We start from the raw sequence: 18,173 nt of genomic DNA, 5'->3' as shown, positions 1-18,173 counted from the left end.
TCTTTTTCCTTTCCTTTTTAATATTTAGCACCAAACCAGACTACCTACCAGGTCTATTTTGTAATTTGTAACAGCTAAGGTGTATTTATTGCTCCTCTGGCCTTGTCTTTAATACCCACAATCATCTATATTCTATTTGTGATGTGATTTCAAAGCTAAAAACAGAAAAGAAACAAACTTTACCCTCTGTATTTTTGCTAATACCTCCCTAGCTTTGACCAGCAGTGAGACCAAAGTAACTGGATTGAGAAATGGCATCAGTTAGTTGAGAACAATCCAGGCCAGAGGTACAAAAACAAAACCTACCTTATTCAACTTATCCAATGTTGAACCAGCACTATGGTCTCCACCGACAGCAACAAATCAAAAACCAGCCCCCTCAGATGACCCAGCAGGGTTATGAGCTCCTGTGTATTGTGTCACTGAACTAATGTCACTAAACTATGATGGTAGCGGATGCCACAGGCAGTGCAGTTATGAAAAGCTGCGTCTCCTGCATTCAGTAGATCTACAGCTATCCGACATTACACAACATGATTTGGCTGCTCAGCAGCTGTTGCCCAGAATACAGACCGAGCCCAAATTTAGGAGGAGCACAGAGCAGAGACAATGAATGCTATTTTGCACACATGCCGTCCTACTAGATTATCCTAGATAAAGTGCCATTGATAAATCATGTAAATGTTATGTGATAAATAGTTTAAATCATTGAAGCGTTTTTAAAGCTGTTTATCCCTTTAACTTCAAGGATGTTGCATTTAATGCTTCTGTATTAAATTTTCCATTAGAAATACTAATGGTTGGATATACCATACATATAAATGTGATATACATCTCTGCTATCATTTGCACTCAATGTAACAGCTTGATTTTGACACATAACCCATGAGGATGGGTCGGTTGGCAGTGTCACCTCATAGCAAGAAGGTCCTCAGTTCGACTCCAGGCTGGAGCTTTTCTGTGTGGAGTTCCCCATGTCTGCATGGGTTTCCCCTGGATACTCCAGCTTCCTCCCATACCCCACAGACATGCATGGGGTTAGGTTATGAGTTTACATTGGATGTAGATGTGAGTGTAAGGATGAATGGTTGGTGACACATCTCTTCTGTTGGCCCTGCAATAGACTGGCAGCCTGTTGGGTTTGCAGAAGAGAATGGATGCGTGGATTTACCAGAATCAACCTGTAACCTGATGCTATTTCTTATTCCCGATGCTGTGGCACAAAAGATGACTTTACAAAAACAGACATTCACTTTGTGCAACATTGTTTTGCTGCTTTAAATTTAGTAGAGTTGCAGTTAAAAGGCTTTAGTACAGCTTCAGTACCCTCGTTGTCATAAGATTTGCAGTTTTGATTTGTTAGACGTAAACGCTGTGAAGTCCACTGTCTGCAGGGTTTATTTTGGCCTCAGGGTTGTAAGGATTACGAGTCGGAATGCTTTTGTTGCAGACCAGATTTGGGATGTCATACCTGATCTCTGGCATGAGCCTTGTGTGCTTGCTTTGTATACCCACTATTGACCCGAACCTCCGCCTGCTGACCCACATTCTAGTCTTAAATGTGTCTTAACATAATTAATTTAGAACTGGATATCAATTCATCTAAATTAGAGTAAACCTCCTCTCATGCTGTTTCAGTTAGGATAGGCTTCAGAAGTGAAAATAAAACCATCTCTAGTTTGTTTGACAAAATGTCCAAACACCCATATATTCAGTCAGCAACGATAGATGAAGAATCAATGCATCAAATCTTCTTTGAGAGTCTGTAATCTGCAAATATTAGCCACCCATAACTTAAAAAATTGCGAGTTAGCTGATCAAATGACTTTTTATTTTTACCACACGTCACTTTCTATAACTGTAATTAGGCAGCACGTTTAAGACGTAGCGACTGCAGTTGAATCTGATTACGCAGAGCGGCCTTGATCCTCATGTCACTGTTTACTGTATGCGTTCAGGTTGGTGCCTGCTCATGGCGGCTGCAGTCGGCTCTCTTTCCCAGCAGCAGACCTGAGAGGGAAAAGCTCGTCTCTGATGTGATTTGTTCAGCGTTGCTTGCCCACTGATGTTTGCAGTGTCCGTGTCATGTTCTATAAAAAGAACAAGTGAGGCTTGATTGAATTAACAAAACGATGCAGCCTTGTAATGATGATGGTGATGATGACGGGAACGCTTCCTAATTGGCCGTTACTCAGTGCATGTATGTGTGTGTTTGTGTGGTTGTCAGTGAAATGAAGCAGCTGAGGTTTGTTTCATACCACAAGGTGTATTAACCCGTGCGGTGCATTGTTACCCCGTTGTGATCTGCAACAAAAAGACTGAATGACTCTGGTGTTACGCAACCACATCACACCGCCTCTCACATCATTCGCATTCTTTGGCTTTTTTGCCAACCTGACATTCTCATGCTCATTTGATAGACGAATAATAGGAGGATCAGAACTGGAATTTGTTGAACAAACTGCGATGCTTTGACTCGGAAACCTTTATTGTGTGTCCGTAATGCTGCATTCCCCAGAGAGATAATGCTTCCTTAACGTGTTCATCGTCTTTCTGTACGCATGATTAGAAAAATGAGCTGTGTTGGAAAAAGTTATGGAAAAAGTTGCTAAACGATTTTCTGAGGGTCTTTGTTGCATTTTGTTCTAATACATAAAATTAGAAAACTTTGAAGCCTCAGTGTCGTAAAACAAAGCCGCTGGTTCTTGCCAGAGTTTCAAGATGATGTTCTGGTATCCATATCCAAACAAGCTGGACACCACTCATCCTAGCCCTGGGTTCCTTTCTAGCTTATACAGGGAGTGCAGAATTATTAGGCAAATGAGTATTTTGTCCACATCATCCTCTTCCTGCATGTTGTCTTACTCCAAGCTGTATAGGCTCGAAAGCCTACTACCAATTAAGCATATTAGGTGATGTGCAACTCTGTAATGAGAAGGGGTGTGGTCTAATGACATCAACACCCTATATCAGGTGTGCATAATTATTAGGCAACGTCCTTTCCTTTGGCAAAATGGGTCAAAAGAAGGACTTGGCAGGCTCAGAAAAGTCAAAAATAGTGAGATATCTTGCAGAGGGATGCAGCAGTCTCAAAATTGCAAAGCTTCTGAAGCGTGATCATCGAACAATCAAGCGTTTCATTCAAAATAGTCAACAGGGTCGCAAGAAGCGTGTGGAAAAACCAAGGCGCAAAATAACTGCCCATGAACTGAGAAAAGTCAAGCGTGCAGCTGCCAAGATGCCACTTGCCACCAGTCTGGCCATATTTCAGAGCTGCAACATCACTGGAGTGCCCAAAAGCACAAGGTGTGCAATACTCAGAGACATGGCCAAGGTAAGAAAGGCTGAAAGACGACCACCACTGAACAAGACACACAAACTGAAACGTCAAGACTGGGCCAAGAAATATCTCAAGACTGTTTTTTCTAAGGTTTTATGGACTGATGAAATGAGAGTGAGTCTTGATGGGCCAGATGGATGGGCCCGTGGCTGGATTGGTAAAGGGCAGAGAGCTCCAGTCCGACTCAGACGCCAGCAAGGTGGAGGTGGAGTACTGGTTTGGGCTGGTATCATCAAAGATGAGCTTGTGGGGCCTTTTCGGGTTGAGGATGGAGTCAAGCTCAACTCCCAGTCCTACTGCCAGTTTCTGGAAGACACCTTCTTCAAGCAGTGGTACAGGAAGAAGTCTGCATCCTTCAAGAAAAACATGATTTTCATGCAGGACAATGCTCCATCACACGCGTCCAAGTACTCCACAGCGTGGCTGCAAGAAAGGGTATAAAAGAAGAAAAACTAATGACATGGCCTCCTTGTTCACCTGATCTGAACCCCATTGAGAACCTGTGGTCCATCATCAAATGTGAGATTTACAAGGAGGGAAAACAGTACACCTCTCTGAACAGTGTCTGGGAGGCTGTGGTTGCTGCTGCACGCAATGTTGATGGTGAACAGATCAAAACACTGACAGAATCCATGGATGGCAGGCTTTTGAGTGTCCTTGCAAAGAAAGGTGGCTATATTGGTCGCTGATTTGTTTTTGTTTTGTTTTTGAATGTCAGAAATGTATATTTGTGAATGTGGAGATGTTATATTGGTTTCACTGGTAAAAATAAATAATTGAAATGGGTATATATTTGTGGGGATAGGTTAATTGGATAATCCAAATTGCCACTAGGTGTGAATGTGCGAGTGAATGTGAGTGTGAATGGTTGTCTGTCCCTGTGTGTTGGCCCTGCGACAGACTGGCGACCTGTCCAGGGTGTACCCTGCCTCTCGCCCTATGACAGCTGGGATAGGCTCCAGCGCCCCCCGCGACCCTGAAAAGGATAAGCGGAAGCGAATGGATGGATGGGTATATATTTGTTTTTTGTTAAGTTGCCTAATAATTGTGCACAGTAATAGTCACCTGCACACACAGATATCCCCCTAAAATAGCTAAAACTAAAAACTACTTCCACAAACATTCAGCTTTGATATTAATGAGTTTTTTGGGTTCATTGAGAACATGGTTGTTGTTCAATAATAAAATTATTCCTCAAAAATACAACTTGCCTAATAATTCTGCACTCCCTGTAATACACTTTCTTGATTCTGTGCCATACCTCTTCTGAAGTGAGCAAAGTGCCTTGATCCTTTGCAGAGTGTGTCAAGATGTTAAGGTAAGCACAGGAATGGGGTCGTGTGAAAAAAGCACCATCTTTCAAGGTTTTAAAAAGATCATCTGGTCCTGTTCTACAGTTAAATCTACGTGCACGCCACCATTTAATAGTTTGTGGAACCACTTTTGACAGCAATAACTTGAAGTAATGGTTTTCAGTTTGACTTTATCAGTTTCCCACATCATTGTAGAAGAACTTACACCATTGCTTTAGTACACTGAGATCTACAGGCATGCATAAGGTCCCACCATAATAAATCAGTTGGGTTGAGGTCTGGATTATGGCTGGGCAATTGCATGAGAGAACATCTCCACATGACTTCGTCCATCCAAACGACGTTGTTCAAGAAGTGTTGGTGAACCTAAGTTGTTCTTTTTAAGGAGAAGAGTCTTTCTCTTTGCAACCCTTCAAAGTTAAGCACACTTGTTCAGTCTTTTGAATACATTTTAACATGTGCTAACTGATGTAGACTCTGAGATGTAGCTCTCTTGGTTTTTTGCTGTTTTTCTGAGCATTACACATTCTGACTTTGGGGTGAATTTGCAGGGACATCCACTCCTGACAGGTCTGATAACTGTCTTGAATGTTTTTCTCATTGTAGAATGATCAACTTAAATTCATTTGGACATGACCCATGCTTCTCTACAGGGAGTGCAGAATTATTAGGCAAATGAGTATTTTGTCCACATCATCCTCTTCATGCATGTTGTCTTACTCCAAGCTGTATAGGCTCGAAAGCCTACTACCAATTAAGCATATTAGGTGATGTGCATCTCTGTAATGAGAAGGGGTGTGGTCTAATGACATCAACACCCTATATCAGGTGTGCATAATTATTAGGCAACGTCCTTTCCTTTGGCAAAATGGGTCAAAAGAAGGACTTGACAGGCTCAGAAAAGTCAAAAATAGTGAGATATCTTGCAGAGGGATGCAGCAGTCTCAAAATTGCAAACCTTCTGAAGCGTGATCATCGACCAATCCATACATGTCTCGTAATGTTGTAGAACAAAAGTAACACATTGATGTTTATCAAAGGTTTCTATTTGTTAAAACAGAAAACCTCTGGCATTGTTATTGCAACAATTATTATTGCAATGTGATTTAATGGGAAAAAAAGATTGAGGTGATTTTTCTGGCCTTGGAGTGTCTCGGGATCCCTCAGGAAGGATGCATGAATACCTTGTTTAGCCATGCAGCCAGGCTACACTTAATGATTTGGAAAAACTTCAAAAACCTTCCACACGTCTATGACGAGGCTACGTCTGTCATCTCTGCAGGTTCTCAAACTTGAGCATTTCGTGATTTTCTTTCATAAGGGTTTCTGTCTTTAATCGTTTGCTCCAGCCCTGTTTTTAATTTCTGTTCAGCTCGGGGAGAAACATGGCATCCAGCTGCAGAAAAACAAAGTTAAATGTTTTCCCGTTCCCTGTTGTACCTGTTTTGTTTTCCCTCTGTAAAGTGTGAAATTCTCTAGTATCTGTTCTGCCTGTGAGCAGATGCAGGAAATGGAGACACCTCTTTGGGGGATATGATTCATCTGGTCAGCTGCATAGTGAGATCTAATTTTGCTTCCAAAGAAGGCCATAAACAAGGCAGAAATGTGTTGGAAATGCTAATAAATTATTCAAGATGTGACATAACAGCGACATATTGCTTACTAACCTGCAGTTTCACCTGTGTAAAACTAGACAGGTGGATCCCACCCCACAGTCTGCTGTAATTTTCTTTTTGTGACCGAGGAAGAGGACACAGTGTCCTTACCGTTGTGCTGCTACTGATACTTCAGTGAGCTTTCTTTGTCGTTGACTGCAGCCTGTCTGTCAACAACACTGAGCAGAGAAATAACAAAGCACCTATCTGTCAAGCCCACTGCTCTCAGTTTTGCCAAATAATGCCACCAATGCCAGCAGACCTCTACAGCATGCCAGTCACCCAGAAACCCGAGGCAGGGGCCTCTAAAGGCGGTGGCTTCCCACTAAACGCCACTATGACAAGGCATTTATAAAGAATCGAAAGCTGATTAAAGTCCATTTATTTACAGGATGATGGCAGAGTTTTGTCTGCAATAGTGACGGCATTTGGCATCGCACCAAATGAGGGTCAACTACAGCTGGCGGGGCTTCAAAGCAAAGCTGCAGTGAGGCGTTTAGAGTTGGATCGCCAGCTCCTCGGAAAATTCCACTGGGTCTCTGCAGGCCTGCGCGTTTAGGATTCGCCGTTATCACCTGCGTTATTGTTAATATTCCAGTAACTGCAAATGTTTCTGTAACACACAATTACTTCCAGTCAGATATTTGTGGTTTTGCATTAGTTCTTTTTAAAAGGAAATCAAACACTATATGTTTGCTGATTGTAAAAGCACTTAGGTGGTCTATACATCCATACATGCTCAGGCAGCCTCTAAATTTCATGTTTAAATGTTATAAAATACTGAAAAGTAACCTGAGCACCAGGTTACTGCAGTAATAGAACGGTGGTTAGCAAGAAGGTCCTGAGTTCAATTCCACCATCACGCCGGGGTCTTTCTGTCTGGAGGTTCCACGTTCTCCCCGTGTCTGCGTGGGTTCTCCCCGGGTACTCTGGCTTCCTCCCACAGTCCAAAGATGTGCAGTTAGTGGGGATAGGTTAATTGGAAACACTAAATTGCCCATAGGTGTGAATGTGAGCTCGAATGGTTGTCTCTGTATATGTGTTAGCCCTGCGACAGACTGGCAACCTGTCCAGGGTGTACCCTGCTTCTTGCCCTAAGACAGCTGGGATAGGTGGATGGATGGATTGAAAAAACCCAACAGATACCACTGGGATCAAAATGAGGTTTCAGAAAAGGGTAATTAATCTCAGATAAGTTATTTTCTCTACAGTTTGTTTCACTGAGTTTGTACTTTTGGAGTAAATAGTTGCATTTATTTATTAATATGACACATTTATAGAGAGGTGTACGGAAGAGGAAAAAAAAAAATTCTGACTTTATTCTCAGAATTCTGAGATTAAAGTCAGAATTTTTTTTTTTTTCCAGTGGCCCTAATCCTCTTCCGTAGAGGTGTTAAAGTCTTAATGTACAAAAGTATATACTAATATCTGAAAAATCCAGAAGAGGTGGTGACCGCACTGAGCAGGGAAAAAATTTAAGTTTTCACAAAAGTCCTGTGAAAAACTAGCTACATGCTGTGACTCAATAACTTGTAGAACAACCATCATTCATTGTGGAGGAATTCTGACTCACTCTAATCTACAACTTTTCTGCAGTTTTGAGTTGGCTTTTGCGCAGCTCTCTTAAGGCCTGGCTACAGCGTTTCAGTAAGTTTGAGGTCTGCGCTCAACCAAAGCAGCTTGCTGCTGTGCTTGAGATTGGGCCAGGCTGTAGCCCATGGTTGACTCAGGCTACGTCCACACTAATACGTTTTCGTTTGAAAAACGTTTTCTCTCTGTTTGGCCTCCCGTCCAAACTGAGACGGCGTTTTCACTCATGGAAAACGAGGCGTTTTGAAAACGCTGTCGAAAACGCATACATTTGAAAACGGTGCTTTTGCGTTGCAGTGTGGACATTCAAAAACGGAGACTTTCTAAAACGATGATACATGTTAGTCATATGATGCAGTCATGTGACCAATTAAACTAAGATAGCAGAGGGCATTATACAGCAGCTGTTTTGTTTGCAGTCAGTTTTGACAGCCCTACTAAAGATTAATATCAGTCTGTACATACTCCAGGTAGCTTTTCTTCAAAGTTTTTAAGTCTCACTCGCTTTTGCAACTTTGGATTTTTGTGTTACTTGCAGCAACAACTCCACCTCATTGTTAGTCCGTTTAAAAAAACTCGGTGCTTTTCCTCGACCTTTTGCCGCGACGTTTCAAAGAGCCGGAAAGTAAATAAACGGCAGACAGAAACGAGGCAGGCCGAATCTTCTTGCGTTTCACGCATGCGCAGTACTGGAACGTAAGCGTTTTGGGCCGTTTCAATGTGGACGCACAACTCTGAAAACGATGGTGTGGATTCGTTTTCAAATCTATCCGGGCCAGTGTGGACGTAGTCTCAGTGAGTGCAAGGTGCTCAAATCATCACCCCTCCACCACCATGCCTGACACTTTACATGAGGTGTTTGTGCTGATATGCTGTCTTTTAGTGTTCACCCGAAAACATGAATGACAGCCAAACGACTGGTGACCTGTCCAGGGCGTACTTCGCTTTTCGCCCCACCCGCCAGCCTCTGTGTCCCTGAATTGGATAGATGCTATTTCACCTGGGATGAGTTTCAGAGCCTTTCTGATAATAGATGGGCAGATTGGCACTTGTTTGATGAGGCAACTATTGGCCTGCACTACAGCTCTATGCAGATTTAGGATTTTAATCACAGACTTTTTATTTATTCTATGTGTCTCTCTGTCAAATCAGTGTGCAGAGCTTGTTCACAAACACTACCACTTATTTTTACCACTTCCTACATGCTTTAATTAGCTCACCAGCTACTCCCTGGTGCCGTTTGCCGCTGCCCAAAAACAACAAAATTGTAGCCCAGCAGTTAAACAATGGGCTTCACTTCACTGTAAAGCTGAATGGAGCCTCAGATTCAGCTGAATGTTTGATTTAACGCTGCCATTCGATTCCTCCTCCAGCAGCTTTTTCCTAACATGCTCTGTGTCAGTGAGTACTGGCCAAGTATGAGCACGGCTTTACACCCTTCAGTTGATTGTATCCGTTCTCCCATTATTACAGCTCTTCAGCTCTCACTTCCATTGTTTTGGAAAGTATTACGTACACGGGAGGAAAACCATTTTTCAAGCTGACTGCACGAAGCAGGCACTGATAATGTCGTCACGAGCAACACTGTGATTCTGCAACAGGAAGCCAGAATTTCCACTCGGTCCAAATGGGTCATAACTCAAACACTCCACTAGCAAGGTCAAGAAGTCTTAATTGACCTAAGACCTCGGTCGTTCCCGCCCTGGAGCATCTGAGCTGCTCCAAGCCCTCCACCTTAAGCGATGGAGGTTTTGTGTCTTACCAGGCGGGGGTCCGTGTGAAGCAGGAAGACTCTGGTTGGGCTAAAGACAAAACACAGCGAGGATCACAGGTCTGGGCAACAGCTGGGGCTGTTTGAACGTCAGGTTCCCAGAAGCTTCGATAAAAGCCAGGGGTTCCGGTTATAGTTCAGGAGCACAGATTGTGTTTGTGTTGCAGGTCCAAGCTTTTTACTCCTGCATTGTTGTTTCCAGATTACGGTCGTAGCTCTGAAAGTTTGAACAGGGCTCAACGAGCTGCTGAGCGTGATGTATAAAACACAAATAAATAGTGATAAAAAGTAAACTGTTTGGATATTTGATATCTCAGGCGTTTACACAGGAATAATAGAGTTTGGCCTAACATTTACCTTTGGATGTTTACTCCACTGATACACAGTGTTATTGTTTTCATAAACAGGGCGCAAGTAGAGCCGCACAATAGAAACACAGAAGTGAGAGCACCTACAGCAGTAAGAGCTTCCACACAGCGCTCAACAATGTGCCACTATTCTTCCTTTCAGGCAGGAAGTAAGCCTCAATGTGGCTTTCCTGGTCACAACTTTAAATTAATAATCCAATAAATAAATGCAATATGAAATGGTGTGACCGGAAAGTAACTCCTTACTTTCCCACCAGTGTCGCCCTTCAGGGGTAAACTGGTGCCAAGTTCTGTGTTCAGAGAAACCCAAAACAAAATACATAAAGAAGGAGGATTTCTGGACTTGTATACACTTTTTATTTTAATCTTTTCCTCTTTGTGTTGTCTGCTGTGGATCAAAGCATGAAATTCCATTTAAAATTATGTCTCGTGAAGGAAATATGAAACACAGATCCTGATTTTAATAAGCAACTGAAAGAACTCTGTCTCATTTTCTCTGTCTGCCCCTCTCGATGTGATTGAGATGAATCAGATAGCGTAGCTGCATTATGTAAGATGAATGGAGCACACAGTAACACACATACACTGCAGCATCACGTTCAAAGCCGACTATAGTACTGACTCCGCGAGTTGACATTCGTGTCAGTCTTCCTTAGCAGTAAAGGAATTTTCCATTGACTTGGGGTGAGTTCCAGATTTTTTTTCCATGTCTGCGCTGTTAAATAAAACCAGCAAAGGTTGAAGAAGCTGAGGCAAAGCATGGGAATAATGTTTCCTCTTTATTTGCAATGAAATGCTTCTCATCAGCTCTGAACACAAATGTGAAATGTGCAGTGTTTCAGATTCTTATCCATCATGTGACAACATCAGGGAGACATCTGACATCGGACAACAAATGGTAAGGTGCCCACATCTTCGGCTTGTATTCATACATGTATGGTTTCCTACTCTTACTGAGACCTCAAAGCGCTTTTAAAACGATAAAACACAAACTCGATTATATCTCATGTAAACTCGCACAGCAAATAAAGCTTTAGGGGCCGATTTCAAAAGAGTCGAGGATCAAACCTTCTTAGCAGACAGCAGCTCGACATCCTGAGCCACACCTGCTCACAACAGAGGCGGCCATGCCCAATCCAGAATGAATGGCGTTTTGGTGCGGGACATTCAGACCCTCTTTAATCGTAGTAAGAGATTTGGTCCACATCACTGGCAGGATGTCCAGCTTGTGGTTGGACTCTGTCAGGCTGCCCTTTGTCACCGATTCTGTTCATAGCGTTTGTGGTCAGAATTTCTTGGCACAGCCGGGAGGGGGTGGGGGTCACTGGTTTAGTGGGTACTTTCAGTCCACTTAGACTGCTTCCCACTGTGTGACCGACCTGGATAAGTGGCAGAAAATGGATGGATGAACATTTAGTGTAAATATGATTGTTCTTTGGCACCTTTTACAAAAGAGATACAATATTTTGGGGCTTTTTTGGATCCATCTATACAAATTTAAGCCGTTAAATGATGTTGGTAAATGAGCAAAGTGAAAATGTAAAAATGTAAACGGAAAAGTGTCTGAAATTTTGAATAGTTTGACCGAGAGGCAAACTTGTTAAAGACTTTATTCCGTGATTCTGAGCTGAATTCATGATGACTCATAATGAATAAAAGAAAGAAGAGAGAGCGAGAGAACAGATGTTACACAAAGGACAAAGACAGATGAGAGAAAGTGATGGAAGGCAGGATGAGAGATGGATGAGTCCCAAGTATGCAGAAGCAAGAGAGGAAAAAGAAGGTGTTAATCCCTCTTGGGCTGGTGGGAAGCAGGACGAGGTGGCTGGTTAGTGTCACAGCCACGACTGCCAGCACGATCCCTGAGAGTCACACATTTGTTAAGCTTTGGGTTGTGCTACTTTATGAATTGCACCTTTAATCTTAAAAATCATTTAAGAGGAAAGAAACTAAATTTGATGAATCCATGAATAAGAGACTGAGGATCTGGGTTTAATTATGCTGATAATGATCCATTTTCCCTTCTTGTTTCCTTAAGTTAGTCTGTAAGTCTCATTTGTAGAATGTAAATAGATGAATAGATAAATGCATAATATTTAAAAAATGACTTACTAACTAAAAAAGCAGGTTGATGTGAAAGCTAATTGCACTGACTGCCTGCAGCCACTAACCCTGCCATGCATTATTATAGAAGACATGAAGACATTATTACACAGGGGCACAAAAATTTCTGAATGAAATGTTGATCTACTCTATCAGTTCTTTACGAGCATTCATTCCAGTAGACAATAGCCATTTTATGATCTTCAGCTGAACCAGTGACGGAAGTCTGTTAGGGGTAGTTGAGTAATGCTAACATGGTGCCAACCAGGCTATCGACGCACTTTGAAACCAAACATCCTGCCTGAGATAAACCAAAGTCCTTCTTGAAGCCATTCTCACCGCTTAAAAAGCCTCGGGGCACTTTTTAGGCTTTTTAGTTGGGCGTTTATGTCTTTTATTACCAAAATGAATAAAAAGTGTCAAAAGATGCTGAGAAATTTTACAGACTTTTGCTCAAAATAAGATTTTTCATCATTTCCTCCGGAAATTAAACTTCTACAGTACCGCAAGAATTGATGCTTCTGAATTCACTCACATTGTGTTTGCATTTGCAACAATTAATGCAAAATAGTCTTTGCCCCTTTAGAAGATATTTAAACCAGCAACACGAGTTGATTCCGATTGACTTTTTATTGTAAAAGAACAATATAATACCATGTACAATATTATAATAATAATAATAATAATACAAAATCTGTACATTCTGTGGTTTTGCAGTACATTTGGAAGACTGATACAAAACAACTGCAACAGGGAGGGAGGTATTTACACGTGTAGGATCTGCCTATTGAGCCCAGCGGCTTTCTGTCACAAAAGATACAGGATATAAACGTGTATTGATGCAAACTCTTGTGCAGTTACAGTACTTTTGTTTCTTTGAAATCTTACATTCTCAAGTAAAACAAAAGCGTTACAACAGAGAATGAAAACTCCAGTGGTGTTGAGGCCGATTTCTAGTTCAGCACAAAGGGAAACCGGCTGTACGTAGAGACTTGATATTTATTTATTTAAAAATTTCTTTTAGTGTATTTGATTTTTTGACACCAATACACTGACTCGTATTTTCAAACCTTAAAAATAAAGGTTTGCCTTGAAATGAACTCTTGTGTTTAAGATGAAAAATCTGGCCCATCAAAAGAACTCGTCAGTGTTGCTTTTTTACCACTACATGACCACCTTCTTCATTACACGGGTCCAGATTACGGCTTGATGAAATGGCTCCAGATACAGACAATCGACATTTTAAAAAAGAAAGAAAAGAAAAGAAACTGTACACGTTTTTGAAAAACAAACCTTACATTAAACGGCCTAAACTTTCTACGTTTTCTGTACCAAATCTAATTGTTTTTTTTTTCAGAAACATAACTATAATAATAAAAATAATAATAATAATAATAATAATACTCTTTGGCATTGTCATAGTCATTATCAAAAAAAAAAAGAAGCAACATCATAGCAGCACTTTTAAGAACATTCAGATTCTCATATTACCCCAGTCTCAGTTTAAATTAATGATTTCTGTCAGTTTGATGTCGTTAATACTACCCTGCTCGGCTCTCTTGACGCAAGCAGGCATGTTTCTATCAGTCTGACCAGCTCAAACATTTTCTGCAAAAGCACAAAGCTGAGAGAATCAGTGCTATCGAGTCAAAGGAAAGTTCTCTACAGGTTATTGCAGGCGAAAACTGCATTCAGTGACATCTGCTATGAGGCCAGCTCATGAACAAACAACGTGTACCTTCTTTGTTCCAGACATCCGATTTCTTAACTCTTTGGTTCTGTGACAGTGTCAAAATGAAAGTGTTTTAAAGGGTTTTTTGTGTAACTTCCACTTTTTCTAGCAGCACTAGAGAACTTAAAAAAACAAAAAAACAAAACACCTTTCTGAAAGAGCGTCATTCTCGCTGGACAGAGCAACTGAGACATGCCTGCAGTTTTCAAGTCATTGCAATAGCCTCCGTCCTCTCTGCAGTCACCGGACACTGAGCACACATTCATGGGGACTTGATGGAGAATTCATTCTGCGATATGCACATGGTTCATAGTGCTGTGTTTTGTCATGCTGTATGCAAAGTTCAAGCAGACTCATCAGGACAAAGTCTTACACCTCACTGCCACTTTCCACAGCAGTACCGTTTGGGTTGGCCTCTAACTCTAACCCAGCTTGGCTCGTAGTGCCTTTTCAGAGCAGAGATGCGACTCTCGGAAAATCTCTCACGAGATGTCTTAACAGTCATATTTCGGACTCTCGTCTCAGAGGCCGGGGCTCTAGAGGCACCATGGCTTGGTTATGTTCGCTCTCTGAGATGTTGTCTGTCTGAGTGCCATCAGGGCCGACGCTGCCCCCGTTCCCCTCGTCTGTGTCCTCTTTGTTGTCCAGAGCCATCTCGTTTTCGTAGCAGAAGGAGTTGGAGTTTGAGAGAATGAATTTTTTCTCTGCCAGGTCTCTGGCGCAGCACAGAGGGGTGCTCGACACCTCGTATGTCTTATGGAAGCGGGAGTAGTCCACCTTGTAATAGTTCTTTTCCTCGAAGAGCACGGGCTCAAAGCGATGGCCCCAGAGGATCTCGCTGGCGACATAGGAGCTTCGGCACTGTGTGGTCATCGCCGTCGCCTCGACCATGCCCTCCAAGATGACTACGATTTCAAACTCCGAGTTCTCCAGGTCCTGTTTGCTCATGTCATAGAAAGGGCTGTCCTCATCGATCTCGTGTACAATGGTGATCGGGGAGACCAGGAAGATGCGGTCGACTCCGCTGTCAAAGCCCACATCTATGTCCATCTGGTCGAGGGGGATGTACTCTCCCTCCGCTGTTGTTCGGGATTTGAGAAGCTGGGCTCTCACATGTGCCTCGACCAGGTGGCTCTTCCTTAAGTTGCCCACACGCCACATCAGACAGAGCTTGTTGTCCCTCATGGCCACTGTAGCGTTATGGCTGAAAACCAGTGTTTCATTCCTCTTCTTGGGCTTTGCCATTTTTGCCATGACTGCACCAATGATGAAGGCGTCAATGATGCAGCCCACAATGCTCTGGAACACCACCATAAAGACAGCCACTGGGCACTCCTCCGTTACGTATCTGAAGCCATAACCGATCGTCGTTTGAGTCTCAATGGAGAACAGGAAGGCACCAGTGAAGCTACTAACATTGGAGACACATGGATGGTCATTATTTTCTAAGTCCCCGTGAAAGATGGCCACCAGCCAGAAGACGCAGCCAAAAAACAGCCAGGACAGGAGGAAGGCCAGGCAGAAGATGATGAACATCCACCTCCAGCGGATGTCCACACATGTGGTAAAGATGTCAGCCAAGTACCGCTGACCCTTCTCGCTCACGTTGATGAACTGCACGTTGCAGTGACCGTCCTTCTTTACAAATCTGCTCTGCGGCTGGTGCCTCGTGTGCACCTTGCCCTTGCTGTTGCCGTTGGGTACTGCCATTGTGGCAAGCTTCATGCCGTCCTCCTCTGATGACACAATGCTGTAGCGGCTGGCTCGCACGCTTCCCATCACCTCAGTCTGGGAGGGCTGTGCTGCTTCTGCTTTGGAAAACAGTCTAAGTTTCTGGAAAAAGCGTTGGAGAAACAGTTTTGAAACACTTCTGGGACCAACTCAGAGAGGAAATGGTTACAAAATGAGGCGGGCTGAAGGGATCCCTCTTCAGCCTCACTGGCCTCTGGATGCAGTGCAACAAAAGGAGGGTGAAGTGGTCACTCCTCTTTCATTGGGCGACTGGGCCTCATCAATGTCAAGTGCTACAAGGAAACAGAGACAGAAGGTGTCAATTAGGAAAACTAGCATCCAGATACATAAAGGTAAGTGAGCCTGCTGAACATGAAATCCCAATAGCTTGTCAGACGTGCATGCAGCCTGAGAAAAACCATCAAGAACTTAATACACGGGGCCAGAAAAGCTCACCTCTGTGCCAACAATATTTCATCCTGTTATGACAAACAACAACAGTGATATTTAACCCTCATCTAACATTTCAGCTTCCACTGAGAGAGGCCACACAGTAATTGCACTCAGGTCCCGTTATTGGCCATTTACAAAGTGGACTTATTTTTCTTGGCTGTGCCATGCTGACCTGGTCATTTCTTGCCAGACTGCGGGCTGCTGTGTTTCTATGGGATCTCGTGCTGCTGGTCTTGCACTGCTGATGGATTATGTAAACTATTTACACTGAGAAAGCCCAGATATGCAAACTATTTTCCTTCCTCTCATCCCTCAAACAATATTCAGCAAAATTTGAGCATGCACAACAACCTGCGACTGAAAATCCCCCCTCCCAAAAAAATAAAAAATAAAAAATCAGACGTAGATGCATCTAGGTGCTCAGTGAGGTGAAAATCACCCGAGCTGTTTAGCTAACGCAACTTAAAGTTCATTTTATTATGTACTACTACCATTATTATGACATCATCTAGCTAGTAAGAAAGATTTTAAGGTTTCAAGGAGACACTAAATGTGTGAAAACATTCAACTTGATTCAGCTTTCACCAGGTCAGTTTCAGGGTGGAAATTTGTCATTTTTCGATAGGTTTTGAGGAAAAAACGTGTGCATAAGAGACATGCAGCTTGTTGACGTTCAGAAAGCCCTCAGGGGTTTCTCCTCTCTGCTGCGATAACAGCTGCCCCACGAGGATTTTCTCAGCACAACTAAAACACCTCTCATTAATTTTCCTAGCAACAGGGTCTATATCGACCTAGCACTGCCTCCAGTGCCCTGTTATGTTTTTTCTGCGTTTGTTAGGATCGATTTCTCCTTGTGGCATGAGGCTTTAAGATGGGAAAGAAGTTGGCAGCAGAGAGCAGAAAGTTCCTCCGGGCCTGGAGGGTATCACATGCACCCTTAAAGCACAGAATATGTTGCCACAGCTGAGTCATACTGAAGTTTCACACCTGCAGGATGTTTAACTGGCTGATGCAATTTGGGCTTTTACTTACTTTGATTTAACTTCAAAAAAACGAGAGAAGGCACAGTTGAGTAAAGTTCAGCCCATCAGTACATTATTTAATGTGCATGCTGATTGCAGTGTAAGCTGCACTGTTGACCAGTGTGTATTTTTTCTTCACACGGTGGCTTAAGTGCGCAGTACAGAAAAACTGCACGAATACAGCGTGTTTTCCTTTTCTCATTCAAAACAACCGAATATTTAACAATTTTTAACTATTTTAGAAAAAAAACAGTTGTACAACATTTCCTGAATAAGTAAACTCAAAATCAAAACTGTTGTTTTATTATTATTATTGCTGTATACACTTTTTTTTTAGCCTTTTAAACGTCGCTAAAAGAGTATCTAATCGTAAAGAGGCGGGCAGAGCTGCTCTCAGGCTGCACCAGATGCCAGCGACAAATGTTAACAGGTGCGAGGGGAAAAAAGGAGCTGCCTTCTGATGCAATCACCCGCACAGAGACGGACAGACCCTCAGACTGACAAAGACCCGCAGGTTTCGCTTCAACCGCAGCGTCACACTCGGGACCTCAGTGTGAAGCTTAAAGCGGTTATGACATGATAAAGTCAAACTTTTGGCGGGCCATCTGACTTCTGTGACAACAGAGAAGCCAGGGAGCTTGCGTGTGGAGAATCAAACCATCACACACGCTCCTCAGACATGCGTAAAGCACCTAATAAAGCATAACATCTTACATTAAAGCGCAAGAGCAGTAGATCTGTACAAGGAACGACTTAAAAGAAAATATCGTCTCATCTACCTGTTGCTCATTTGTAGACCGGTTGGAATCACCTCGGTGAAATAGTAATCCAGACTTCCTCTTGGGTTTTTGGGGGGGCTTTTGCGGATTCTTTTACAACCAGCGTCGTCTCCGTGCGTCTGCTTATTTTCAGTTTTGTATTATTATTATTTTGGAATCAACAGGATAAAACCACAAACCTTCTCTCATCTCTCTGGAAGACCGGTCTCTACTATGTGCTTCGCACTGAGTTCCCCCAAAGCATTTTAAACAGTAGCGCACCGGCACGGCCCGCCCACCGGCTCCGCGCCCGGCCAATGACTGGGAGGAGGGGGGG

At 42.8% G+C, this 18,173-nt stretch overlaps 1 protein-coding gene across 1 annotated transcript; it reads right to left on the bottom strand.

Annotated features, from left to right (window-relative positions):
- Positions 1-13,352: 13,352 nt before the first annotated feature.
- Positions 13,353-18,060, bottom strand: kcnj2a (potassium inwardly rectifying channel subfamily J member 2a). Its single transcript, XM_004565956.4, has 2 exons — positions 17,858-18,060; positions 13,353-15,896 (listed from the first exon to the last, which is right to left on the bottom strand). Exon 2 carries the CDS (start codon positions 15,649-15,651, stop codon positions 14,374-14,376), a length of 1,278 nt encoding a protein of 425 aa, XP_004566013.1. The 5' UTR covers positions 15,652-15,896; positions 17,858-18,060; the 3' UTR covers positions 13,353-14,373.
- Between the last annotated feature and the right edge of the window lie 113 nt (positions 18,061-18,173).

The sequence above is a fragment of the Maylandia zebra genome, linkage group LG8 (assembly GCF_041146795.1).
Source record: "Maylandia zebra isolate NMK-2024a linkage group LG8, Mzebra_GT3a, whole genome shotgun sequence".
Taxonomy (NCBI): Eukaryota; Metazoa; Chordata; class Actinopteri; order Cichliformes; family Cichlidae; genus Maylandia; species Maylandia zebra.
The sequence above is the reverse complement of the archived record's forward strand: the minus strand, read 5'-3'. Positions and strand labels throughout refer to the sequence as shown.